This window comes from Pygocentrus nattereri, chromosome 11, assembly GCF_015220715.1.
Source record: "Pygocentrus nattereri isolate fPygNat1 chromosome 11, fPygNat1.pri, whole genome shotgun sequence".
Lineage (NCBI taxonomy): Eukaryota > Metazoa > Chordata > Actinopteri > Characiformes > Serrasalmidae > Pygocentrus > Pygocentrus nattereri.
In genome coordinates this window covers 30,417,082-30,444,868 of record NC_051221.1, presented here as the reverse complement: position 1 = coordinate 30,444,868, position 27,787 = coordinate 30,417,082, and the positions used below count along the sequence as shown (strand labels likewise).

At 39.1% G+C, this 27,787-nt stretch overlaps 2 protein-coding genes across 2 annotated transcripts; both read right to left on the bottom strand.

The window, feature by feature from the left end:
* Nucleotides 1-162: 162 nt before the first annotated feature.
* On the bottom strand, nt 163-4,969 carry rsl24d1 (ribosomal L24 domain containing 1). The gene is made up of 6 exons (XM_017699341.2): nt 4,811-4,969; nt 3,098-3,211; nt 2,869-2,941; nt 2,706-2,769; nt 2,418-2,503; nt 163-870 (listed from the first exon to the last, which is right to left on the bottom strand). The coding sequence occupies exons 1-6, from the start codon at nt 4,889-4,891 to the stop codon at nt 803-805; spliced, it is 486 nt and encodes a 161-aa protein (XP_017554830.1). The 5' UTR covers nt 4,892-4,969; the 3' UTR covers nt 163-802.
* A 939-nt stretch (nt 4,970-5,908) lies between these two features.
* Nucleotides 5,909-27,410, bottom strand: prtgb (protogenin homolog b (Gallus gallus)). The gene is made up of 19 exons (XM_017699290.2): nt 27,334-27,410; nt 26,335-26,634; nt 22,546-22,690; nt 22,227-22,360; nt 21,792-22,088; nt 21,266-21,425; nt 20,263-20,510; nt 18,636-18,800; nt 17,908-18,222; nt 15,791-15,976; nt 12,998-13,093; nt 11,098-11,284; nt 10,792-10,919; nt 10,311-10,481; nt 9,798-9,980; nt 9,412-9,532; nt 9,184-9,325; nt 8,977-9,093; nt 5,909-8,683 (listed from the first exon to the last, which is right to left on the bottom strand). The coding sequence occupies exons 1-19, from the start codon at nt 27,398-27,400 to the stop codon at nt 8,336-8,338; spliced, it is 3,510 nt and encodes a 1,169-aa protein (XP_017554779.1). The 5' UTR covers nt 27,401-27,410; the 3' UTR covers nt 5,909-8,335.
* Between the last annotated feature and the right edge of the window lie 377 nt (nt 27,411-27,787).

The following is a 27,787-nucleotide window of genomic DNA, read 5'->3' as shown; positions in this document are numbered from 1 at the left end:
AGGTACCAAGTTGATATGCGCAGTTCTCCAAAAACGGTCAAGTTCCTTAGTGAAAATTTCTTACATCGTAAAAGAAAAGGTCATGTAATTTGACTGCAGTGTTATTAAGCCTGACACTAAACTTAAGACCATAAGCATGGAGGAAAAAAAAAAAAAATCCACAAGTTTACACTGACCATTTACTTCTGGAATGAGGGCATCCTTTTGCTAGAAATGATGTATGCATGTTGATAATGTTTAGAGATTTAAAAGAAATCAAAGACATGATAAACAGGCTTATCACATAACAGTATTTTATCACATACTTTATATGGTTAAAATGTCACATTATATTGTTATTGACAAAAGGTGGAGTTACCAAACAGAACTAAACAGAGCTCGGAGGGCATGCACGGCAACTTTCTTTACAGGGATACTTTATGTACTGTTAAAAAGGAGAATATCAGGCCAATTAGCGTTATGTGGCCAACAGTGAATGAAAGCTAATGTCATTCACACATCATGAAAACAAAACACACTAAACTGCATGAATTGTTGATCATTTCTGCAATACTGCATTTTTTCAGAGTTGTTAAATCTTTAACCTAAATCTAGCAACAAATAAAGTTTTTCCACCTTGCCTAGATTCCAACGGATATCCACAGCACTTTGGGAGCTGGCAGCTGCATTTTTGGAATAGGTTTGACAGTCACAGGTCGAAGAGCGATATCTCTTGAGATGGGTGCCGTTAAGGATTTGAAGCTTAGGTGTTCAATCAAAATGTCCCATTAGCTTGGAGTTCATCTGAGCTGTGAAGCAACATTTAATCATCCATTTCCACGTCTTCTGCCAACTTCTGCACCATCTTCTCCTCCAGCTTTCTGGCTTGTCCTATACCACAAAAAAAGGGTGATTAATTCATGGATCCACATTAGGACAAGCTTCTGTATTGGTTATCAAAAGCTGTGAAGAAGGCCACACATTTAATGTAATGTACATAGCGCAGTGCTGGGAGACATGGCCAAAAATGTTATGATCAATTTTCACATCAATTGATATCGATAATTATGATAAATGTGTCAACTCTTTTCTTTCACGTTTAACAACTGATATTTGCTCTTGAGTGAAAGTTGAAGAAACCAGATGGTTAATTATTGGTGTTAAACTGTTCTTTATGGTCAGAACATGACAAACACTCTCCAAACAGCAGAACATTTCATCAAATCTGTCATGGGATAGTGGAAGAAAGTTTCCTAAGATGTTTAAAGCAGCACTCTCACGACTGTTGTAACACGCCTGATTTAAAAAGAAAACATTTTTATCTGTCTGATGATGAGTGCTAGGCTACCTGGTTACAGGTTCTCGTCAACGGTAGCTTAGTATGAACAGCACATATTAGCTGGCTCTGTAGGTTAACGATGGATCACACTACCTTACTGCCATCACTCCTATCACATCCATGCGAGAGTATATCACAGTATTCAGCCACCAGCTAGCAGACGACTGGATTTCTCTATTCTATTGTAGCAGTTTAAAGGGCAGAAGAACTGCAACGTATCTGGTGCTCACTGTGTAAAACAGCATTTAGTTAGATTCTTTTGCACCACTCAAACAACCACCTCCTCTCAGGTGTGTTTAAACTAAAATCAGTGGGGTTTCTTTTGTTCAAAATTGTGCTGCAGCTATAAAACACTGCTTTCTTTCACTTTTGCTGCTTGAGAAAGCACCAATAATAAAATATGACTGAACACTATCATGCAGACCACTTCAGCTGGAGGTGTGTGGAGCAGAAGTGATTTATTGCTGCTAAAGCTTGTTAGGATGTTAAAATAAAATAAAATAATAAAAAAAAAAATAAAAAAAAAAGAGTTCGCTTTAGGATAGTAGAGTTACGCCACTTGTCACTCACACTTGGTCAGAGGAGAACAGATCATTGATCGCTGCACTCAGACAGGGAAGGTATAAGCCCATGTTTCAGATGTTATCTTATAGTTTTAAGATATTAAGATGCCTGACTTCACAAAATGCTGGCTACAAACACGGGTACTGCCCATTAAAACAAACGCTGGTGATAATTTCCCTAAACACAGACTAGATATGTTACAGGCTACCAAAGCATATTTGGTGAGCCATTTTAGTTCCCACCCACTCCCTCCTTAAATCACCTCTAAAAACTTGTAAGTGTGCCCACCCGTGGACACAACAGAGTAGTGTCGCTTTTCTTACAGTAGAAAACACCACCAGGCTGATGCTGGAACGTGTGAGAATGGTCTATTATAACACAGACTTCTTGAACATTTCTTTTATTTCTATCCAGAAAAGGAAATTTCTATAATCTTAAAATCTGCACGTGATTTTTGGTAGCACACTAGACTACATACATATCTGTTAAACATATCACTGCCTATATATGTCAACTGCCAGTAGACGGCTTTTACCTGCGTGTGGTGCTTTGATGAGGTGGATGTTCTTCTTGACTTCGTTGATGGCTTCTGCCTTCTCCAGCTCTTTGCCCTTCTTCAGTCTTTACGACAAAAGAAAAAGTTGAAAGTCAAGCGACTCAGCAGATTAAAAATCTATATAGTTAGATGTATTGTCATGTTTTACTATCAAGAGAGAACTAAAGCCATCGTCACTGGACACAAAGCATTTTTTAAATATAAAACATTGAGAATTAATTCCTTCATTAGCCAGATTTCAGAAGTTTAATAACAAAACGGTCTCACCTGTTCATGATAAACCGAGCCTGTCGTTTCTGTTTGATAGACTCTACCTTCTTCATTGCTTCAACTGAAGAAGGAAAACAAAACAAATTTACTCCTCAAATTACCTTCATTAAACAACACCAGATCTGTGTACCAATATAATCCTTACTCCTGGAATACGTACCTGTCTTGTTCCATAAGATCCTGTTGTATTTGACTGGAATATTTCTGCGCTGTTCAAACTCCAGTGAGTTATCCTGAGACAGGGGATAGACAGTATAATTAGGATAAGTGCTAAAATGAAACCTTTTCTGTTCTTTGTTGATTGAACACTTGCTTGACTTTTTTAATTTTTAGGGCCATTCATATTAAACATATCCTTAAATAATTAGGTAGATATATAAGTCACTTACCACTGTCAATTCCTTGCCAGCAGCTTTCCTGAACGCTTTGGTCCACCTGGTCTTTCTTGGATTACGCTTCTTCTTAAAGTTTTTGTGACATTTTGATTTGCAAAATCTAAATATCTGTGAGAAACACGACAGCCAAAACAGACGAGAGTATAAATATGGGTTTACAAAACAGCAGCATGTATTAGACATTGTTTGGGTTTGCTTCTTGGCCAATGTTAAGCTTAATGAGCCAAAATCACCTGACAACTAAATAATCTGCAGTATATTAAAGGGCTTTGTGAACTCATTCCAAAAGTTAGCTGGAGTTAATCAATACTTTCCAGTCTACAGAAAACTTATGAGCAACCGTCGACAATATTCAGAAAGACCATGTCTTACTTCCACCATGAAGTGGTGGAAAACTGATTTATTGCCAAACCAATGTAGTTTTTTTCTCCAGAGCTGTGTGGAAGACAAATCTTCTCTAATGACCAAAAAACCACATGAAATCTAACCTGACAGGTCAAACTGGGGCTCTGTTCATACTCTATAGGCTCTATATTAACAGCTGCCTCAAGTGACCGGATTATGCATCTCAAATGCTGGAGAAAAGGTACGATGCACATTTACTTCATCAGTCCCTCACTGCATTTGTTATTAGACAATAATGTCCCGCAAGCTGTTGCTCATGTACATACACAGACTGAAAAAACATTTAGATGCACAGATTCCAAACTTAACACTAATGTGAATAATCAAGGCAGAGAGACTGGATCTGAGCAAAAACTGAATTAAGCCATAAGAACTGTGAAGCGAGCGCAGCCATAGAGCTGATCAACAGCCTGAATGTCTGAGGACTGTGGAGACACCACTGTTACTGAACAACAGACATGATGTCTTCAGTTTATCCAATTATCCAATTTATCGATCTTACCACTTCACTCAGGTCCCTGACATCAGAGCTCCTGTCACCTTACATTTCCATCAGACAAATATCTTACTGGGAGGCCTAGGTTTGGTTCAGATGTTCAGAAAGGCGTGACCACAGTAATAAAAGTACTAATAACAGCGGTCAAACTCCCGAGTGTAGCTTTTCTGCAACACATTAAAACGTCAACATTTCGGAAAATAATTGATGGAAATGGTTTAAAGCGTTTACTGGGCTAACGTTAGTAATAAACTTCACAGAAACTGAGGATTCACGATAGCGACGAAGCTGAAATCGGCCTCTTGTTCCACTGGCCGTTCATCGCCGCAGCAGGTACATTCGGGCACCTCGAACATTATGATAACGGCTAGCATTTAAGGTGGAGCGGGAACATTTTACCAAGAAGCTGACTAATGAAAAGTCAACTTCAGCCTCACAGATGAACATTAGTTAGCTTTAGCTAAGCTAAGCTAAGCTAAGCTAGTCAGCCTGCGCTGGCGACGTTAGACACAAAACCTAACCGAAATCGGGAATGAAGCTAAATAGGTTACCCCACAGTAAGCAGAGCTTCAGCATCGAGAAATAAAGGCTAGGTGATGTTCAGAGACCACACTCAAATCACCACAGCCGGAGGTCAATCCCCGACCAGTCGAAGTGGATATAGTCTCCTTTTAGCACAACATTAGCTGGTTTAGCTAGCGCTAGCTTAGCTAGCCCAGCTAAGCTAGTCTTGGTCGAAGGCCCACTAACGGCAGTTACTGATGTGGCTCAGTTTAGCCGGACACACAGCCGGTCAGGTAACCTACCTTGCAGTCGTTGCGGACAAACATCATGCCGTGTCCCGGGTAAACCGGCCCCGAGCAGAAATAACACTTTTCGATCCGCATTCTGGCTCCGCAGTGTCTCTCTTCTCAGTACATGTGTTTACAGCTCGGCGTGGAAACTCAGAAAGGAAACACTGAACACACGGTTCCTGCCTTCAGTCTCACCCGCGTCTGCCGCCTCTCACCGCCATCTGCAGGGCTGGACCACGAACCGCAGCTCTCCGTCATCTGCGCTCAGCTTACGGCTCTCGACAAAGGGGAACTCCACCGATTTGTCAAAATTTCTGCATAATTCAGTCACCGACAGGAAGGTAAATTAGAGTGTTTTGATGTGAAATGGTTCAGTGTAGAGGAACTTCTAACAAAATGTTGCAAGTAAAAATGTAAATCTAAAAATGTAACCATTGCTTCATTTGTTGTAAACAACTCTACTCGGATCCTTCAGTACTGGTTTAAAAGCAGGGGGCCTTGAAGGTGGGAGGAACTTCTGTAACACAACAGCTGCTTTGGGGCAGGTACTTGAGGGTGGGCTGTTTTACATGTTTTTGTTATCACACAAAGCTGGATAATGCAGAAAGAAGCCAGATGGGCTGGGGGTGGATAGAGCAGGGGTTGGGCTTCCAATGGTTGTATATTTGCACATTTCATGCTGGTTATTGCAATGAGGGTCAGCTGATGGGCAAAAACAAAAAAGGTATATAAACTCATGAGTTTTGTCAAAAGAGGTGCAATAACACACAGCAGAATATCACAACACTGATGCTACATGTAAAGCAGATGAGCCTGGAGTAGTGGTAAATGTGTGACAGGGACAATAGTCAGGACAATAGAGGACAATAGAGTCTAGTCCACCCTGCAGTAACGTTTCTCTTTGAACCTTTGTTCAAGCCTTTATGATACAAATGAGCGATTTCCTTCTAGATAAACTTGCAATCGCTGGACTTGGCAGGAGAAAAAAAAATCATCTGATCTGTAGTTTTACTTTCAGTTCATTTCCAAATCATACGCCAGCTGACCAATGATCACTATACTCATATTTAAACAAGTGAAACTGACAGCAGCACACACAAGACAACCGTATCAACTTTGAGAAATATTTTTTATTAAACTTGCTTTGTTCTGACCACCTTTGGCATGTATAAAACTGGTAAAAACAACCTTTCACTTTTTTTGGAGTGCTGTTAACACCTTAGGGGAAGCAAACATTTTATAAAATTAAAGCAAATACACAGAAATATAAAGCTAATTAATACTGTACAGACAAAATGGTGCATTTAAATATGCATATTTAAAGAAAAAGGGCAAGTCTTAGCCAAATCCTACTTTTCCCTTTTGTTGTGTATGTTTGCAATGAGTGACCAATAAAAATAACTTCCAAAAGCACAAACAATAATACATACAAAACTAACCCAAAGAATGCAACACAAACATACTCCCCCCGTGAAATTTGGTTGTCCTATTGAGTCTATCCATTCAGCTTTACATTCACATTCTGAGAGGTTTCCATGGAATGGCATGCTCAGTGAAGCATGGCTTGTGCCCTTGCTCTATTATGGATATGAATTTGGTGCAGCAGTCAAAACAAGATGCAACTTTATGAGAATAAAAAACACAGTCTACTCAGTATACTAGGGTGACCATAACAATCTTTGGTTTAGATTACTTGTTTATTAAAAGGCGTAGAAAACTGATTTTGTTGCACCTCACTCAAAAGGGCTGTGTCCAAACTGCTTGATTAAACATTGTTCGAGCTTATGAATTTAACTAGCACTAAATATCATCAAGTCATTGCTGAAAAAGCTGAATTTGTAACTGTGGCACAATCACACTCCACACATACTTCAACATTGCACAGTCATTTGTCAGTCACACATGTAATCACTGTCATCTCAAGCTCTTGGACATGAGGAAGACATATAACACAGTCCACCGCACATATTATTCAGCATGTTTGTGTCCAACCCAGTTAAAGAAGTAAACAACTCTTTGGATAATAGCATCTGTCACCACTGCTGTTTAACTACAATCTACAAAAGTAAGGTCATAAAGAAAATCACTGGGCTTATCCAACAGATAAACACTTAAGCTAACTTAGTAGATCAATGTGTTAAAGCTGAAATGGCATTCTTTGTGGCACTTACAATATACAGAAATATATTTATATATATATATCTTTGGAGGTAACAGTATTTTTTGGCATCATTCCACATCTCTGTAGCATTAGTTCATTCATTCTTTGGATCAGGTATCTTTTATATATTCATATATTGCAGAATGGCACTTCCACCATAAGGCCATTAAGTTTTAAAGCTTTCAAGGTTTGATGCACTGAAAACACCAGTGCACTTAATATTTGGTTCTTACTTATCACCCAGAACGTAAGAGATAAGAAATAAAGAAATAAGAATAACCAAATCATACTGAAACTGAAGTCCTCCACTGAAGATACATACACAACTTAAGTCTCAAACTGAGCTCAACAACATCACAAATAATTCTCAGTAAAATGGAACAAAATATCAAATCTAGCTTAAATACAGTATTTGGGAAGAAAAATGGATGACATGATCCATTAGCAAAACTCAAAATCCCTCAGGTTATAAACTTAGTAAATCATTCTTCCTAATTATTCACGCAACAAAACGCTGTTCAGAGGAGGTAGTACTGAAAAAGTAAGCAACCTGAAAATTTGAAAAGAAAAAAATCCTGCTAAAAAACCCAAACCAGAGCAAGGTATTTAGGATTCTTTGGCAGTTTGTCCATGAGGAACTTTCTCCAAGTTTACCCTTAAGCAGCTCTCATTAGAATTAGGTAAAGTCTTTTTTTAAGAACCTGAGGCACCTTAACCTGTTTCATAAGAAAAAAAGAGTAATAAAGTGTAAAATGTGACACATACAAAACATGGCTTATAAATAATGTAGACTCTGTCAGTAAGTTTAAGTGTAAATAATAATAATAATAAAAAAAAAGGTAATCTGAGGTAGGTAGACAGCGGAGAGGGTTTAACAGCTCCCTCTAGTGCGGATGTTGAAAAAGGAAAAACTAAATTTTATAGAAGGAACATTAAAACATTATATAAAGACATTCATCATTTGGTGAGAGATTTTCCCCAGTATAGGCAGAGGAAAACAAAATTAGTAGGCAGTACGTTTGTCATAAGTAGATACCGAAGAAGAAACCGTACATCTCCGTATATCTCTGAAGTTTTGTGAAGGTTGACCACTCCTCTTGAGCAGGTCTCTGAAATCTTACAAGGAATGAGGAAGGGTCTGGGGGTGTGCTTAATCCCTTAAGCCAACAGTGCATCATAAGTTTGTTTGGTAAAGCTATATGGACACATTTGCCCAAAGGAAAATGCTGGTCTTTGGCTGTTTCATGAGGTTGAGCATATCCTGAGAGGTAGATGGTGCAAACTCTTTCTAGCTTGCAACACTGGCTGATTATGTATTTGAGAAGTGCAATAAGGATAAAGTGGGGCAGAGAAGAAAAGATGATGGTGAGGTAAATTCAGACAGAAGCGTGAGCACAGACATTCAGAACACAGCTTGATGTGTCTTCTCTCTTAGATATTCCACCATGATTTACTGTCGCAACATTTTCTGAGGGACCTCTCTTGTCTTCGCACACGAAGGGCTGCTGACAGATGTTAGGGCTGCTGGTTTCTGCCTCATCGTGAGAGAAGTTTCCAGAATCTCCTGTGTCTCTGCTGCCCTCGCTGGTCTGAGAGCTCTCGGATTCCCCTAGTGGACGATAGAAGTTCTGCAAGGAGGAAGGTTGAAGAGATGCCACGGCTTGCTCCTCTTCATACTGCAACACTGTCTTACCCACTTCATAAAAACATCCTCGCTCCACAGCCTGCAATATAGACATTGAGATGTTTAGAATTAACTACTGTTTGTAAAATCTGCAGCAACACATTTAATTGAATTTCAATTCGAGTTCCTGAACTCCATTTTCATAATGGATACAGCAAGAAAATAAAACACACAACTATTTAGTGTTCATGGCTTAGGCCTTGAATGAGCAACTCAAAGACAACAGCAAAGAAAAACTCTGATTTAGGATGAGGAAAAATTAGAGAAGTTCTAAGACTTAAAATGAAAGCCTCTAACATAAATCAGATTTTGTTTAAAAGGTATGAAAATGACCTGGTTCTTTTTCGGAATACGCTTTTCCGCACTACTGAAAATGTTCCACTTCCTTGCCTTGTTCTGACTGCTACTGATAATGGGTCCACTACGGTTTATCATCAAAGGTGTCCCACCCTGAAAAAACAGATAATTTGCAAATGCCATTTATAATCAAACTAACAAATTGTATAATGTTGGGAGTGAATGATTTAATATCAACTTTACCTTTGCGTCAATGAAGTGGTTTCCCATTATTGGTACCAGAACCTCAGCATTCTCTGCCTGTTGTTGATTGGCTGGCGGCACACCATTATGCATGACTTCACCATTTATCCGTCCAATCATCTTTGAAGATGAGGACTTTCTCCTGAGAGGTGAAGAAAATTAGTTCAATGGGGATACAGATTTTCTACACAGGAATGCAATTTAAACACATATTGTAAGTTTACCTACCTTGTTTTGCTTTTAGTGATCAGGATGAAGATACAGATAATGATGCAGGCCAGTGCTATACACACACCGATTATAATACCCGTCATAGACTTTTCATCAAAAGGCAGGCCATCTGTAAAAACTTGGACAGAGAAATACAAATACATCACAATTACACATCTTCTCATCAAGCAAAACCAGATACAACAGTGCTTTAAAGCAAATGCTAGCCATCAAAGGTTTTGTCAGTGTTTATTGTGTCTATTGTGATTCAGGAAGCCATAGGAGTACACTAAATACACACATTAAATACATGTGGAACATTATAGAACATAATAATTATGATAACATTCATACATGACATAGATATACAAACAAAAAGGAGAGACAAATTATTCCTTTAGTACCTGTAGTCTCAGTCTGGCTGTATGTGTGCCGAGGGTTTTTGCCTTGTTGTATTTTCCCTCTGAGTATGGGAAGTTCCACCATGTTGGAGAAAGGGCCATCACCAGCTTGATTTGAGGCTGAGATCTTCACCATATAGACATTACCTGACTCCAGCTTCTCTAACAGAGCCATGGTATTGCTCCCTGGGAGATAAAAAAAACAAAGATTTGTCCTAAAATATAGTGCCAGTTTTCACAATGTTCTATAGAGACAGCTCTATATCTATTATATTCTATAGCGCCAGTGCTTTGCACTTTATTGAAGAGGGCCAGCTGTTTACTGTTTATATACAAGGCCTTTTATTCTATAGCTACTCCATATTATTTTGAGAAGACCTTTGAACTATAATTGCTTTCAGCTTTTGCCATATTAGAATATTAATAATTAGATTTTTATCCTTTTGTTCATTTTCATCCCTGTTTAATTCACCAACTCACACACAGCTTGAAGCACAGTTTGTGACACCAGCATACCTTCTCTCTGTAAAACCTGCCACTCTCCTGCGAGCCATGCTCTTTGCGAGGCATAGAGGATAGTGTAGTGGGTCACAACCAGGTTGGTCTGCTCTGGCTGCCTCCAGGACACCAGCGCTGTGTCATCCTCTATCAGAGTCACTCTCACCGCCAGCGGTGGAGAGGATGGAGCTGAAATACACCATGCAGAGTTTAAAGATTCAGATATCAGTGGTGCTGTATCAAAACCTTTATGTGGCATTTACAACAAAGTTTTGTTATTTCACATTGCAGCATCATTAGACTTATTTTGAGAGAAAAGCTTTACGAAGTAAGCATTAAGAACAAAACCATTGACTAAATATTCCACTAATTGTATTAAATATAATGATTGTCTGTGAGGTGATAAGAAACTGCTTAAAGTATACTGGGGCAGTGGTGCGAGCAAGTGAGAAGTCATAAATTGGCCAAAATGTGTTCAAAGTTTGGTCCTTTTAATCACCTTCCAAGAGAGTTCTCTGATATATGGGGGAGCTCCAGGGGCTGGACATCTGATCCATGTGTAAACGCACAACAAACTCATAACGTGTGTTGGACCTTAGTCCCTGCACCATCACTGTCTGTTCAGTTCTGCAGAGAAACCCACAGAAAATCAGACACAGCAAACAATATCAACTTTTTCGAGAATAGGTGTTATGTGAGCGTGCTTGTCCAGCACAACCAAGTACTATTAGGTATTATTAAGAAAAAAATGGGCCCATATCATATTGAAATATGATCATTTCTCTTCTGGAAACAGCACACTTACGTTTGGAGGTAGCGAACAGCTGAAGCATTGTATGGAGCCACAGGGCCATAACGAATTGAATAGCTGACTGGCTTTCCTGAACTAAAGGCAGGACGGCCCCAGCTGAGCATCACCACTGAAGAGCTGTTAGTCTGGCCATGGACGTGATCTGGAGCAGGCAGTGTGGCCAACCTCCGGTTGGGAGCCGCTGTAAAAGAAAGACGTGTTAGCTTAAGTGCTATTTTAGTAAAAGACGATAGGAAAAATCATATTGTTTGGTGGAAAATTTTTATCTCAAAAACATTTTTTACATTTAGTACAAAGTTTCAAAGTTGAAAAACAAATTGCAATGATGTGCAAATCATTTAAACACTGTATTCCATTGAAAACAGTACAAAGGCAACACATCAAATGTTGAAATGAAGAAATTGTAAAATATATGTCCATTTTGAATTTGATGCCAACAACACATTCCAAAAAAGTTGAGACAGGGGCAACAAAAGGCTGGTAAAGTTGTGTACTGCTAAAAAACACCTGTTGGTTGACTGGCAGTAGGTCAGTAACATGACTGGGTATAAAAGCATCTCAGAGAGGTGGAGTCTTTCAGAAGTAAAGATGAGGAGGGGTTGTGCTGTGAAAGACTGCACCATCAAATAGTGCAACAATTGAAGAAAAACATTTCTCAACATAAAATAGCAAAAACTTCTGGTTTTCTTCATATACAGTACATAATATCATTAAAAGATTCAGAGAATCTGGAGAAATCTCTGTATGTAAGGGACAAGACCAAAAACCAGTATTTGCTGGCTGTCATCTTCGGGCCCTCAGGCGGCACTGCACTAAAAACAGACATGATTCTGTAGGGGAAATCATTGCATGGGATCAGAAACACTTCTGAAAACCACTATCTGTGAAAACAGTTCAACACTGCATCCACAAAGGCAAGTTAAACTAAAGAAGTTAAAGAACCAAATATAAACAGGATCTAGAAATGCTGCCACCTTCTCTGGGCCTGAACTCATTTAAAATGGACTAAGGGGAAGTGGAAAAGTGTCCTGTGTTTTGACGAATCAAAATTAGAAATTCTTTTTGGTAATCATGGACACTGTGTCCTCCGGGCTAAAGACCACATCAGCCTGTAAAGAGTGCACAGTTTGAAAGCCAGTATTCATGATGATGTAGGGGTGCATTAGTGCACATGGCATGGGTGAAGTGCTCATCTGTGAAGGCACCATTAATGCTAAACAATATATACATGTTTTATCAACATACACTGCCATCTAGATGATGTCTTTTTCAGGGAAGGCCTTGATTATTCAGCAAGATGATGTCAAACCACATTCTGCATGTATTACAGCAGCATTGCTCTGTATTAAAAGAGTCCGGGTGCTAAACTGACCTGCCTGCAGTGCAGACCGGTCACCACTGATATCATTTGGCGCAATATGAAATTAAAAATATGACAAATGAGCTCCTGAACTGAGGAGCAGCTGAAATCCTGTATCAAACAAGAACAGGAAAACATTTCACTTTCAAAACTACAGCAGTGTCTCCTCAGTTCCCAAACACGTACAGTGTTATTAAAAGAAGAGGCGATGAAACACAGTGATAAAAATGCCTCCGTCCCAACTTTTTTGGAACATGTTGGCATCAAATTCAAAATGGGCAAATATTTTTCAAAAAACAATAAAATTTCTCAGTTTAACCATTTGATATGTTGTCTTTTTAGTATTTTCCTTTAAAAATATGATGTACAAGATTTGCACATCATTGCATCCTATTTTTATTTACATTCTCCACAGCGTCCAAACTTTGTTGTACAAACATAGTCTCAAATTCTTAAGGTTTTAATCTATTGTTCTGTTTTCTGAAATGATGGTATGCTATGATTTCAACACTTATATTTTCCTGATGGACTCACAAGGGCAGCCAGGAGTGCTGACGATCTGATGTGCCTGATAGCCATCCCCATGAGAGCTGAAGGCCAGCAGCTTCACATGGTACTTCCTTCTTGGATCTGTACAGTAAGAGAAACACAAATATCTGCATTGCTATTTTGTATTTCTTGTTGCTGTCTCTCTAATAAGATCTCAAAAACCATGCAAATTCTAATGGATCTGGTAATGGAACAGATCCAAAGCTGTTCATTATTATTTCTCTGACTGAATGTTTGAGAAAAAAAGCTTCTATTTAAGGGTCCAACCAGAAATACAACAGTACACACCGACGTGACAGTCATTGTGTTGTTTCTGCACAGGTCAGCTCTGCTGCTTTGTTCATGTCCACTTTCTCACCATAGGTCATCAGTCAATGTGACAATAATTAGCAGTCAGCAGCCCTCCAGTCAATGCAACTACGTTAGGAAATTCTCATGATACAGGACAAGACTGTAGAGCTATCCTACACAAAGACAGTGCTGCAAATTTGCACTTCCTCTCTATATTATTTTATACTTGTGATTAATTGTTGAAATTAATTTGCATATAGTTCATATCAGAATTGAAAAGATCAGGTTAGACTGTTGCTGTCTGAATGTCAAGGATAGGTTGTGGTAAATATCAAACAGAAAGAAAGGAAGAAAATGAAAATATTGTTTGTGTAAATTAAGCATTTCTTAGAGGTTAGAAACAAGATGAACTCTAGCTCTCATGGCCTCTTCTTTTCATCAACTCAACACCAGTATCATAGACAACCACTTAGACCACAGGAAAACAGGAACATCTGGATCTAACATCCCTTTAAACTTGTACGTGCAGAACACATTTCTGCACATTTTAATGCAGGAGGGCTTGGCAATATGACAATATTTATCATTATTGTGATAAATTATGTCACAATTTGCATGCTTATCTGAGTGACAATTGTCAGTATGTCTGGAACTGCATGTTTCATAATAAAGAGAATATAATTAGTCCTGTTGTACTGGATTTACTGCAGTGCAGGATGTAAAATGCTGAGCACGATTTTATTGTATTCATAGTTTTAAGTAGTATTTTTCTAAATATGGCACCATTGGTTCTTCTTGTCTGTTCCCACAAATCACATCTCAGAAAAAACAAACATTGTGACATATTGTGTATCATAAAAAATCTGAGTTTCATATTAGGTTTTTACCATCTGTGTGCAAAATTACAGTTAATTTGCTCAATTTAACATATTAGAAAAATATAAAACACAAAATGTGGCCTGTGTAAGAGTTATGGCACATTTTATGTTCTAATTTTCCCAATATGTTATACTCAGTAAATAAAGAGAAATTGTGCCCTAGAAATTTTAGAAAAATGTTATATTTAATGCCATGTTTAAGTGTGTTCTCTGTTTTATTTTATTTATTTACAAACCCACTGTAATCAAGAGGTCTTCAAACCTCTACACTGATTTACCTTAAAATATTAAGCAGATATTTAAATCAACCAAAAAAGAATTTCTAAAATTATTGATGGGTGAGTAATTTGGTCTTTGTCTGAAGATCTTAGCGAGAGTTTTGGCTAAGTGTGGGTAATGTGGGGGTTGGTGGGGTTTGACTGGTTTTAGGGGGCAGAGGTTAGAGGTTGTGGGGCACCTTCACAGGCGCTTTTCAGCTGCTGGGACGGCCCGTCTCCTGGGACGCAGGGCTTATGACCTGAGGTCTAAAGGTCGGCCTGAGATAAAACGTCATGTTCACGGACATGCAGAATGAGTTAGGCTAACTGCTTCACTCTTAAAAACAACATGCCTTTAGCATGAAACAAACATAGTGAAAGAACAGAAGGAGGCAAACTACAGCACTTAAAACCACTGCTCCAAAAAGCTACTTTCACTGACTACTACTAAATGTGAAATCAAACTCTTATTCAAGGCAGATGGGTTAAATTGTTGACCAAAAAGCTCACAAGAGTTGTTTTTTTTAAAATAACAATCTACTTAATAGTGTATGGTCCAACTATTCATATTACTTTTCCCTGAAAGCACTCTGATCTAAAATGTCCATGACTGTGAATTCAAATCTGCTCATTTCACCCCGCTTTGTCTGTCCAGCTCAGGCCAAGGCTTTTGTCTGAGCTGCAGTGTCCAGCTGGAGAGGGAGGGGGAGGAAGGGCCTCACAGGCTTCTGCCTCGCCTGCAGAAGGCACAATAGAGAGAGCCGTGATGGAGCAAGGGACAGGGATGGGAAAGAGGAAGGAGACATCTGGGCTGCAACCTTTGACATTGAGGGGTGACATGCACACAAAGCCAGACTGATGCTTCACGCATAAGGCAGAACAAACAGGTGACCAAGTATCGATCAGGAAGAAAATGGAAAATTGGAAATGGAAATTAAGACTAAAAATCTTGATAATAGCAACAGTTATGAGAATTCTAGTAAACATCATGATTATCAACACAAATCCTTAAATATCACTTAAATGTGTCATTAATTTAAAAAACTGATATAATATTGCATCTTATCATAAAGCATCGCATCAGAAATAAATGAGTAATTAAAAAAAAAATATGATGCATATTCACAGAATATGGTTTAAACCTTAGCTAAAACTGTTCCAGAAGCAAAATGTAAAATGTACATCATTGCACATATAAAAATAATATGTAAATGTTTGTGGCCCTAATGTCAAACCGACATATATTTGTAAGTAGAAAGTAACTGTAATATACTAGTACAGCAGTTATTATGTAAATAGCTGTAGGGAATCTATAAGGTCCTATATAACCTGAAACATGCTGTGCCACTCACCAAGTCCTGCAATGGTGTACTGGTAGTCTTGAGGGTGGAACTGGATAGTAGAGCCCTCTGTTTGGCCATCAGGGTAACAGAGGAGCTTGTAACCCTGGATAATAGCATCACTGGGTGCAGGGTGCCAGCGTACAGTAATGGACGTGCAGTTGAGGGGCTCCAGCTCCAGATTAGGGGCAGGGGGCACTGAATATGTGAACAGTAACGAAGAGATCTGTGTAGTAAACAGCTAATTCCTCATATATAAGGGTAACAACATTTGGAGAGCATAATTAACAGGTATATCATTATGGTAACACAGTATGGACAAAATGCTAGTATTGTGATTATATTGTTAAGTATTGTGGTTGCTATACAGTAATAAGCAAAAACTAATTTCCCAGTATGAATTTTAAAAAGCTGTGCAAAAAAATGTGCAGGAAATGTCATATTTATGTTTGTTTTTTAACTTTTTATTTTCACAGAAAATAAGCAAAACAGGTATTTTGACTGGGGTGTTTACACTTTCCCATACAACTGTATATTGAAATGCACTAGTAATTCAGTAAAGGTACATGGTTAAAGACTAAGAGTATAAGGAGGCCTGCACTCAACAAATGACTAATCAAGAAGTTAAACCATTTTCTTTAATATTTGGTCTTCACTATTTTGAATAAAATTAATACATGAAAATTGGCATTGCTCAAGATGCTCACAGCACATAGTAAAAAGGTGTCTGGTCATATATGCACCTTTTTCAGGTATGTGTATATATATATTTATTATGTTTTTTTTCTTCTCCTTTTCCCAATGGTAATACTGCCCAATTAACTGAATTAACGGAAAATTATCTCTGAAAATTTCTTTTCAGTCATACAGCCTGCTTGCTACCATCTTACACTAAATTGCTGCTTCTAATGCGGTTGGGTGGGTTCTTCTCCATATAGTAACTGGAATGGATAAGGACTAGTCTAGATTTTGTTTCCTGTGAGGAGTTTCCAGGATGTGAATCGATAGCAATCTGTCTATAACACACAATGCTGAACGCAAAGGAGTCAATTGTAAATAAATAAACAGTTTCGACTATACATATCAGCCAGTGAAGCATCTCAAGTTATTGATTATATTGCTTTCAATTATTCAAGCATGATGACTTCTTTAGTGTAAAGAGCTTGGACAAAACAGTGTATCACTTTGGTGATATTTGTTACATACTTTTCCAGATCACATAAACTGTTGCTGTGTTTTGAATTTGTCATATTCTGCGCACTCTTGTTACCTTAATAAAACAGCTTCTATTATGTCACACTACAACTCCCCCATCCATACTCAAAGTCCCATGGCATAACTAAATCATGACCACAGCCTGTACAGTTTAACCACCATCAAGGCCAATAATCCACCAGCACTGCTCTGTGTTTCACTGACTAAACACAACAGTGAGTTTTTGGTTGGCCAAACAGCATCTAAAGGGAGATAAATAAATGCAGTTGGGGGCCCTGTACCTTCCCCACTCATCACCCCTGCCTCTGAAACAGCCCTATTCTTCTCCATGGCTGTGTGCAGCCTGCGGCCCTTTCCTTTATGACCCGTGACTGAGCCAGCCCTCAGCTCCTAACCTCAACTCTTGACAGACCAGGTCAGAGGTCACTGAGCAACAAATGCAATATCTCAAAAATGTGGGTCTGCAAGCAGCTGTTAGGCTATAAGCTGGCTTCTTTACTCATTCACTATGCCATTTATAAAGTATTTGACAAAAGCAGAAAAAATTATTAATAAGAAATGGATCCACTGCTTTGGCCTACAACGTATGCCAATGACAGTAAAACAAAGTAAAAGCTAACAGCTTTATATCTCAGTCTTATCAAGTTAGAGATAACTAATAGATGTGAGTGAACTGTCATACCTTGTTATACCTTCTCTTTCATTAGTAGGCTGAAACAACTGTATCTAAATACATTAGTTATTAACTGATAACTACGGTTTGTTAAACAGGGTGTCACTGGATGAAAACTAGCCTCTTGGGTTAATTCTGGTTTATTAACCTTCAGTTGATATTGATTATTAATGCTTACTGCCTCTGGTGAATATACTAGTAAAATAAAAAATATATATTTTATAATAGTTTGTGCTCTCACCAGTGGAGCTTGAAGTTTTGGGTGTGCGGTGTGAACTCCAGGCTGAGGGTTGGCTCCAGCCTATGCGTGTGGAGACAGCTATACGAAGCAGGTAGATGGTGTCTGGCTGCAGGCCTTGAAGCAGGTGCTGAGTAGAGTTCTCCCCTTCGCCAGGCAGCTCCACAGAGCTCACCTGTTCATCAGCAGCTGTGCGATAGGACAGGCGATAGGCAGAGACACGTCCGCGGCTCAGCTTTGCAGGAAGAGGTTGCCAAGACACCAAAATATCGGTAGGACTACGGCTGGTAAGGCCAAGCTCAGGGGTACGGAGGGGCACTAAGAAAGAACAGGAGAGAGGAATTATGATTATGGGTCATCATTTTTTTTATTTTACAATAATCTGTGAAAACAAACTGTGAAAAACAAAAATGTAAACAAAGCTAATGAGTTTCTTTAACAACAAATGGGTTAGCTTAAACAAATTTCGGGAAACTAACACTACAACTGTGTTTACAGCTTCAGTGCAAGGCGTAGTTCAGTTATTAAACACCTAATTCAATGGATGAGCTTATAACCAAGCCTTTCTTGAGTTGAAGTAGATTTGTTACTGAAAGAAAACAAAACTGAAATGCTGAGGTCCCAAATTGCTGGAACTGAGCAGCACTGCACTAGGTGTACAGTAAACACCTTTTTATTATGTGCAAGTTTGCAATAAGTCTATACTGACAATTATACTGTGGTGCACTCACCATCCTCCAGTGTGTGTTGCGTAACTTGCTCAGACATGCGGCTGGCTCCCATGGGCATGTAGGCCACTATATAAAATGTGTAGTTACATGCTGGCTCCAGATCATCCACAATGTGGCTAGTTGTGTCATTTCCAATCACTGCCTGGTATTCCTCATTGTTCAGACCTGAGGTTAGAAAACATTAAAATAAATTCCACTCTTTCCAATTTGTGTTGTATCCAAGTAAAACCATCCAAAGTTTCCAATTCCAAAAGAAGAACAGTATAAACAGTAATTGATGCTTTCAGAATCTAACACAGCACTTTTTTGCACTATTAAGCAAACAATGCCATTTTTGCAGTCAACTTGCTAATAACACCAGGTAAATTTAAGAACAAAGGCTGTCTAACTATGACTTGTAACAACAGATAATATCAGATAACCACTTTTCTGTTGAATTATACCATTAAAGATGGACTAGCTGAAGTAAAACCTATTTAGAAAACTACAGAATGAACTCCGGTTCCCTTCTTCTGGAATTACTATTTAATGTTACAACCACTTATGAAGATTCTTCAGTAATCGTTTGATATGTGTTTATGACATGTTGATATGTTTAAATGCAACAATCTCACATGTTGCTCCTTTAAAACAAATTTAAGAGGACCTCTAACAGCCTTATCACACAACAAATGCTTGGATGCAGTCAGAAAGTTCCTGTTACAAAAACTTGCTGATAGAAATATGAACTGCTATCTTGGATTTTCTAAATCATCTTGTCCCTCTTCTCTCTTCCTCTCAAACATTTTCCTAATACAGAACAGAGGTACATTCCACGTTAAATAGCCCTCATTCTTGCCTCTAGAGCCTCTCCACAGCAAAAAATATAAAATACCACAGAACAAGGACAGACCACAACACTGCACAATGATCAAGTCTAGATAGATATTATCATACAAGAAAAAGTCATCCGTGAAGACTTGACCTAGTTCTGGCTTTTCCACTTAAAGCTGTATTTTTAAGTACACAAGCACTGAGTCACTGCAATACAATTTAGTTATGAGGTCAGCTACATCATATATGCTGGTGTGAAGCTCAACCACTGCTCAAAAATAAACTGGAGCTCTTTCTCTGTGAGTGGACAATAGCTGGTCTACCCCTTCTCCTGCCCTGACCTTGCTGTTGTATAGCAACAACAAATGGCTAAAACTGAACAAGCCTGGGTTTTAGATCACAATTGCAAACCATAGTTCTTCTCAGTATAGTGGCACTTAAAAACAGTTTAAGCTTGATGTTCAACAAATTTTTGGTGAAGAAGATATTGTTTAACCATTACCATGGAACTGGGCTTTACAATGCTAATATCACAGAAAGTTGAAATATGCAAAAGCTCTCTACAAAAGACAATTGTTTTACCATGTGATCTTGGTTCCAGAAAATCTTTGTGAACATTTTAATGAACCAAAATATTTGTAAAATCCAATCAAGAAAATCATCAATAAGCCAAATTAATGCAGGCTAATAATGTCACATTATCAATTCTCAAAATTTTTAATTAATTGCATGACAATATGGACCAATATTTTGTTCATCTACAGTATTTTCTCCTGTGAAATCAAATAGGGGTAAACTCTATTTTAACACTTGCCTTCTGCCTTCATGTAGTGCACTGAGTAAGCAATGACTTTTTCCGCATTGTACTGAGGTCTCTCCCAGGCCAGTAGGATGGCTGAGCTGGAGATGGTCTCAGCGTGGACACTTCGGGGTGCACTGGGCCGATCCTCAGACATGACCACAATCAGCCTCGCCATGGACAGAACTGAGCCCTGAGAGTTTTCAGCCTGACACTGGTAGATGGCATCATCCTCAGGAATGATCTGGGTTATCACGAGTTTGCTGAAGGAGATGAAGATTAAAAACTTTTAGAACTTTGTTTGGCTACGAAGATTCCCATTAACTGGTGTTCACATTAACTGTTCCCAGTTTTTTTTAACCAATAAGTTCCTACCTTAAGCAAACCTGGAGTTTGGGTCCAAAGCCTTGCTGCTTAAAGCCTACCCAGCCATGTACACTACCATTCAAAAGTTTGGAATCACTGTCCAGATTGACAATTTTTCTTTTTTATATTCAGTAATAATGCATACAATGAGGATTTAAATATTACAAACCATTCAACAAATGGTATTTTTAGATGTTTTATTCAATCTTGCAAGAATTTAGCAAAAAAGAAGTGAGTAAAATTATTATTAATACACTGAAGTTGTGTATTTACATTTTTTAAGTTATCTGCCTCGAAATTTGACCTCCAGTTTTAAAATGGTGAAGTCTGGATATTAACCTTATTATAATCAATTCTCAATGTTATACAGCTTTCTCAGTATTAGTGAGTAATTTTGTATTGATTTTATATTATGTTTATACCTCATAAATTTATGAGACTCAGTCTAAACTTGTGTGACATTTTGGGCCAATACATTTCTATGATGCAAACAACTTGCAATTCATAACACATAATATTCCTACTCTCCTCTGAGTGGTGTCAAAATAAATGAACATGTTTCTTAACATATGCCAGTACTCTTAACTGGACCTGTGGTACTAAAGGCCAGTACAACCACAATTTACTTCTAAATGCAACGCAAGAGGCCTACCTGTTGTACATCTTAATTCTGCCATTAGAGTGGATGGCAGCCCCATTCTTCAGCCAGCTGATGCGGGGAGAAGGCATCCCCTCTGCCTGACAGCTGAATCGAGCTGTGCCTGCTCTGGGGCGCGTCTGACTCTCTGGCTTTTCCACCAGAGATGGGGGCACTGTGAGAGGACACATTCAGATTCAGAGTGGGGTTAGAAGTCTTAAAGCCCTGGTCTACAATAAAGGAGACTGTTCTATTAACAAAGCAACTAAATACTAAACCAGAACACAAGTACAGAGGAAAACCTCCAGTGTTTAATTTTTGCTATGTCCAGCTCAATCCAAATAAACACTACATAAATTCATGTGTTAACCCCTTATGTCTATGGGTCTCACTCTCAAAACTGGATCAGTTACTCAATAATTCATAGCAGTTATTGAATAATAAATCTTAAGGTTAATAACAGAAAAATAAACCTAGAGATGACCATCAACATGGGTCATTATGCTGTGTTAAAATATTAGTGAAAAATAAATCTGCTTACCAAGCACAGTGAGGTTTGCAGCAGCGACTGTGTAGTTCCTTGTGCGTGGTGTTGTTGCTCTGCACAAGTAAATTCCGCTATGTTGGGCTTTTACACTGGAAATTACAAGGTTTCCACTCCCCAGCACTCTGGCGCCAAACACATCAATGGGCTTGGAGTCGGCCCTGCTCCAGGACACCAGAGGCCGAGGGTTACCCTCTGCTACGCACTCCAGAACAGCCGTCTGGTGCAGGCTGGTGCTGATGTTTTGAGGACCTGCAATGATCTGGGGCTTCATGAGTGGCTTGGCTCCAGATGCTAAAGAAAAGAGTATGGCATTTTATTCCTTTCCACTCTTAGTCTTCCACTCATAGTCAATTAATCTGACCTGAATAGAAAATAAATACACTTTCCTCATATTTATTCAGATGTATTCAAGTACACATATACACTCACCTGGGTTGACAGTAAGTGTGGCTTCTCTGCTTCTCAGTCGACTAGCAATATTGGTGGCTATACAACAGTACACCCCTGCATCCTCTGGTTTTACCTCATGAATCTGCAACACTCCATTTGGTAACACTGTGATTCTAGAGATACAAAAACAAAATTATAATCAAAACACAAGTCTCCATTCATACGGACAAAGGTTGCTCTGCTGAAATGTGTTTGCTTTCAGCACTTCTAAAGGTTAAGCCTACAACTCCTTAGTTCCATGGATCTGACTGGTTCCATACTAAAGGTAAAACATAACTGCAGAAGGGAAAGTGTGTACCTCTCTGTCTCTAGAGGCAGAGCTCTTTGGTTGAATTCCCATGTGATAATGGCTGGTGGGTTGGCTGTGACACCGCAGGCAAACCTAGCAACAGAGCCCTCAGTGACTACCACAGGAGAGGGCTGGGTCACAAAAGATGAGATACCTGTAAAAAGTAGAGAGAAATCGGAAAGGCCACTGTGTTATTTACTGAATAGACTTAACACTAATGTATAAACAAACCTCACTCCACCAATCATACACAGAATTGTTTTAAAAAGCTTTCAAAAATATTTACATCAAACTAGTTCTGCACCTTCACACAAAGAGCCAGTCAATACAACATATGCTCTGATCAATAGATCAATGTGCCAATGGCAGTGAATGATGGCCATTCATAGATTATCTACTAATCAATAATTGCCCTATTCCCTAGAAGAGTCAATTAATTCAAAATATTGCCTCAATTTAATTGTCCTGTTCAATCTACTCTACCAAAATGTAGCTTTAAGGTAAAGAGATCTCATTACCCAAAGCAATATGACTTTCTGAAGCCTGTAAAAGGAGAATAAAGCCAAACACACAGCCACCTAAGAGAAGGCACACATTCAACATAATGGTGGATAAAATAAAATGTAAAGATGCAAATGTACCCAAAGCTGTGTGTGAAAACAGATAAATAACTAAGTTTCAAAGAGAGTAACAGCTTTTATGAATTAATGGATTATAATTATGAATTAATGTATTATGTATAGCATAAACCTCTGACAAACAAAAAATACCACTATAGTGTTAATTACATAAGAATGCTAAGTGGCGTTTATACACAGTTCTACATTTTATCTTCATAATCTTTCTCTCTCTCGCTCTTTCTCTCTCTCATCCGGGGGTGTTAAAGGAAATCAATGGATGTTCATCTCCTGGCAAAAATCCCCCATGTAAATCATGCTGGAGGAAGGCAGGGAATTAAAAGGGGCTTTATTTACGTGTGCAGCTTAATTACAGTTAAGTGACATTCAAATAACCCAGCAGCTCTCTCTCCATATGGGGCACCACACTGAGAAATGAACTAGCCTATGCCTTGATCATTAACTTGACCTATGCTTGGTTCACTGAGTCAAAAGTCTATGCAGCACCATCGCCTCATGTAACCATCTTGATTAGACTTCTTTGATGTATAAATTCTTGAGGGGATCATTTTTGTTATTCTAAGGACACAAGAGCTCTCAGTATTGTGCTAAAAGAGATCTTATCCTTGCTCAGGATTAGCAGGTCTAGTTACACAGCTGTTGCTGCTAACACAGAGAAGAATGCAGTAGTTTAATCTCAAAATCTTCAAAAGGTCTAAATAAACCAAGTCTAGTTTAGAAGACCACATTTAATGTAATCTATGAACCTGATTGTTAGCTGAAAATATGTTCATCATATGTACAGCATCTAGAAAACCTTTCTAGGATTATTTCTACAAAATGTGAACTAGTGTGGTTAGTCCTGTGTATTTTCATGTACTGATTGTGAAGTGTTTATTTACTGAGAAATCTAAAAATGGATCCTTCTTTGCAGTTGTACAGGATGTATCAAAGCAATAAAAATCAATGTCTGAAGGGAGACTTGATATAATGAGAGAAATCCCCCAGTCCTAACTCAGGCCTCTTTAAGCAAGCTTCTGTGCGCGTCTAGCCAGCCAGTCCTGTGAGGTCGGCTTCGTTATAAATGGAAGATCAATGCCTAGGTCAAATAGGACAAAGGTTTCCTGCCTAAGGTCAGGGGTCACCTGAGCCCGTCTGTCCACTCAATTTCAGCTAAAATTGGGAGAGCCCCTAATCGAATTCATTCACAATAAACAAGTACCCAGTACTACGGTAATTTTAATCAAATCCAACCAAATTGGTAACACTTTGACATTTAGTTTTTTCTCTGGTAATAATGTCTTACTTTTATAACGTGTACCTTGCAAAAAGAAAATATCTTAATTATATTTAAAGAATGGACATGGAAATATTTCATTACATTTATATAGACTTGACAGTCTGACAGCAGAAAACAGTGGAATAACTACACATCTTTGATGTTTGCAGGAGGTAAAAAAAAAAAGATTTGGGGCTTAGTAGGTAGAAGGTATATATAATACATTACATAATAATCAAATTATGAGGTGTGCCAAGTATCTAGCTTTCTGAAAATGTGAGAAGCCACAAATGTCCCTGAAAACATACCAGTAAAACCTTAAAACCTGAAACAGTAAAGAAAAGACTTTGTGAACAGCACAAGTGCATCAATCAGGTTGGATCCAGGCGGCAGGCCGGCCAGGTCACAGTGGCAGCCCACTGGCTATCACCCTGAGGCGGGACAAAGCCAGTCCCACAACCCTGCTGACCTCTAGGCCTCTCCCATGGGCCCTTGCACAGACTGGGAATAAAGCTGACCAATAGGCCAGTCCCCTCCCCCAAAACCTGAACCAACATGAGGTTGCCTAGGTTACACAAAGTTTTTAACCCTTTGAATGCTGCAGATGTTGTTTGTGGCCTTTGTCTTTATCTCATTTCAGGAGAAATATCACTTGAGAAGGAGATAAAAGGGCAGCAACTGGATTTTTTAAGTCATATGACTTGTCCTCTTCAATTTGAGATTTTCATATCACCAATGAACTATATCACAAACTTGTAGATGTAGAAATAAAAGCACAAGACTGAATAATAGAGATGATAAACACCTTTAACCTGTAGCAGTTCATGTGATATGATATTTACTCAGATGTAAAACTAAAACATAACATAATAGCACATATGTAATAAACAATACTGAATACCATGCTTTCATTTTGCAAAAAAACACTTGCTCTCCAAATATCAAATATAAAGTCCATTTAAACTGTGACTTTATCTAATTGTTTACTGTTTAGATAACACTGTTTATATGTAACTTTTTTTCCAAATTAGACTGAGCTGCTTTTTGTCAAGGCCATCGCTGGCCAGGCTGAATAGGCACAGCTGTCCTCTGTCCGCAGATCTGTGGCCAAACAAACGTCCCTAGAGCAGCACTCTTTTCTTTCAGGGGATGGCCAGGGCCACAAGGACAAAGGAGGCCAGAGAGAATGGCCTTTTAGAGATTCCTATGTGTAGCCAACCGGAAAACAACAGCATGGGAGGCAGTGGCCTCCACAATACCACTGCCAAAACCCTAACACAACTGCATGCAAATGCATGGAGCTATAGAGCATGAACGTGTGCGTATGTTTGGAGTAGAGGCCTTAGACTTGATTTGTTCTTCCTCATTCTTTCTCAGGTAACTAAAATCTTTATGATGCTCTATATTGACTCTCCACTCTGGTTTAAGTGTCCATTTAAAACAAGCTAGTAAACACTGCAGGGATGTAACAGCCCCTAAAACTGTTCACATATAACCTTACACCTCTGTAAATTAATACAAGTTACTACTAAAGCCATTTTGACCAATCCAAATGTTTTAAGAAAATGCTGCCAAAATACATGTGGAACATATCACCCTCTGTAGAGTAGTTACAGTAGTTTAAAAAGTTGTAAGTTCATTACATAAACACCAGTGTTAGTGCCCTTATCCAGAGGCAGAACGTGTTGGAGTGTCAACAGATGAACACATAATTCAACACACAAGATAAGAAAGCCGGTCAAACAGCTATACTGTGAAGTTGAACCACAGAAAAAGCCTGTACTCTGACTCCTCTCTCAATGCTGAGTGGCAGTTTTGAAGGCTTACATGACACACAAACTGAGAGACTCTGCTAAAACAGGCTTGGCTTCCTTTAAACATCAAGTTGAGTCCCATACTCACTTGAGATTGTTAGGCGAGCTCTTTGGCTTAGGATGGCTCCGTATTTGTTGTGAGCCAGGCATTGATAGGAGCCTTCGTCAGACTGCTCTCCTCCTCTTCTGACAAATGACAGAGACAGCGATCCGTTGGGTAAGACGCGGACACGGTCGCTCTCTAAAAGTTTGGCCCCATTTTTCTGCCATCTGACGTCTACGGGTGGCTGTCCTTGGGCCAGACAGTCCATCACTACATGATCACTGTGAGATACTGTCTTGTCACTGGGTTCAGTCACAAAAGACAACTCACTAAAACACAAAACAGCTGCAGGAGAGGAGAGAAAGTGAGGCAGAAAAGTCAGAAATTTAGGGAAAAACAACAAGTATTAATAAGAGTTAGAGAGCAATGCATCTATATCAGGCTTTGGGCTGGACAGTGAACACCAGAAAATCAGAGTAACTTTAATGAAGAGTTTTTCCCCTAAACTAAGTCTTAGCTTGGACATGCTGAGATAAGCCTGTAAGAGATTTAATCCGTTTAGTCACGGTCACTTCAAAGGGAGGGGGACTCCAGTTGCCTGCAAGACAATTAGCTACAGCTTAAAGCATCAAACTCTCTTGAGTGAGGCATTAACTCAAAAGCTGGTGTCCTGACTAGGATACACGGTGTTGAATATATCTTTTATCTCACATCGTCTGTGAAAAGTCACATATTTGAGAAGACAGAGGTTTTAAACGACAGGTTACAGTCAGAAGCAGCTTTAGCTGCTCAACGCCACCTAAGGGTTACAATCGTTGACACCTTCAGCACGTGCAGCCTCCCTCACTACAAAGGTTAATTTTCCACAGAAACACAGTGGTATCCGTGGTGAACGGTGGGCTACTTCTTCCTCCCTGTCTTACTGAGCTATTTCCCCTTAACGACCCCCTCCTGTTCGACCCTTCGTAGCAGTCAGTGCTCCTCTGCTCCAGCTCGTGGACCGTGTGTACAGCGGTAAACAGAACAGCAGTGAGTCTTTCTCACCTGGTAAGCTCAGAGTCCAGAAGAGGACCAGCAGCCGCTGCCTCGTCTTTCTCCCGGCGGCCGCCATTTATCCCGAGTTCTCTGTCATTCTCCGTGCGGCGCGGCGCTCTGAGGGCCACTCGTCCGCTCCGAGCTCCACTGCCTAATGAAAGACCCTTACCGCTGCTCCTCCACAGCGGCGCTCCTGCTGCACGCGCCCTCCCCCTGCCGCGCCGTGACGTCACGGGGCTCGAGCCCCTCCTGAATACTCCCACCATGACTTTTCCTCATTTCTGTCACTTCATCAAAGAAGCGGAGTTTTATTTGAAGTCCTCAACTTCCTCTTGTAAGAAGAGGAAGCCTGGACACTGTCTTCTGTTTTATAATATTTATAATATAATATATATTATATATTATTAATAATATAATATATTTATAATCTGTTTTATAATATTTTATTATCTTTCTGATCTCC

Excerpts from the sequence above, each read along its gene's own strand:
- rsl24d1 (XM_017699341.2), bottom strand. The coding sequence starts at position 4,891 with ATGCGGATCGAAAAGTGTTATTTCTGCTCGGGGCCGGTTTACCCGGGA. Across the intron at positions 3,212-4,810 it reads TTGTCCGCAACGACTGCAAG|ATATTTAGATTTTGCAAATC; the intron begins GTAGGTTACCTG and ends TGTTTCTCACAG. Across the intron at positions 2,770-2,868 it reads GATCTTATGGAACAAGACAG|TTGAAGCAATGAAGAAGGTA; the intron begins GTACGTATTCCA and ends TTCCTTCTTCAG.
- prtgb (XM_017699290.2), bottom strand. The coding sequence starts at position 27,400 with ATGGCGGCCGCCGGGAGAAAGACGAGGCAGCGGCTGCTGGTCCTCTTC. Across the intron at positions 18,223-18,635 it reads GCAACACACACTGGAGGATG|TGCCCCTCCGTACCCCTGAG; the intron begins GTGAGTGCACCA and ends GTTCTTTCTTAG. Across the intron at positions 15,977-17,907 it reads CAAAACTTCAAGCTCCACTG|TGCCCCCTGCCCCTAATCTG; the intron begins GTGAGAGCACAA and ends TCACATATTCAG.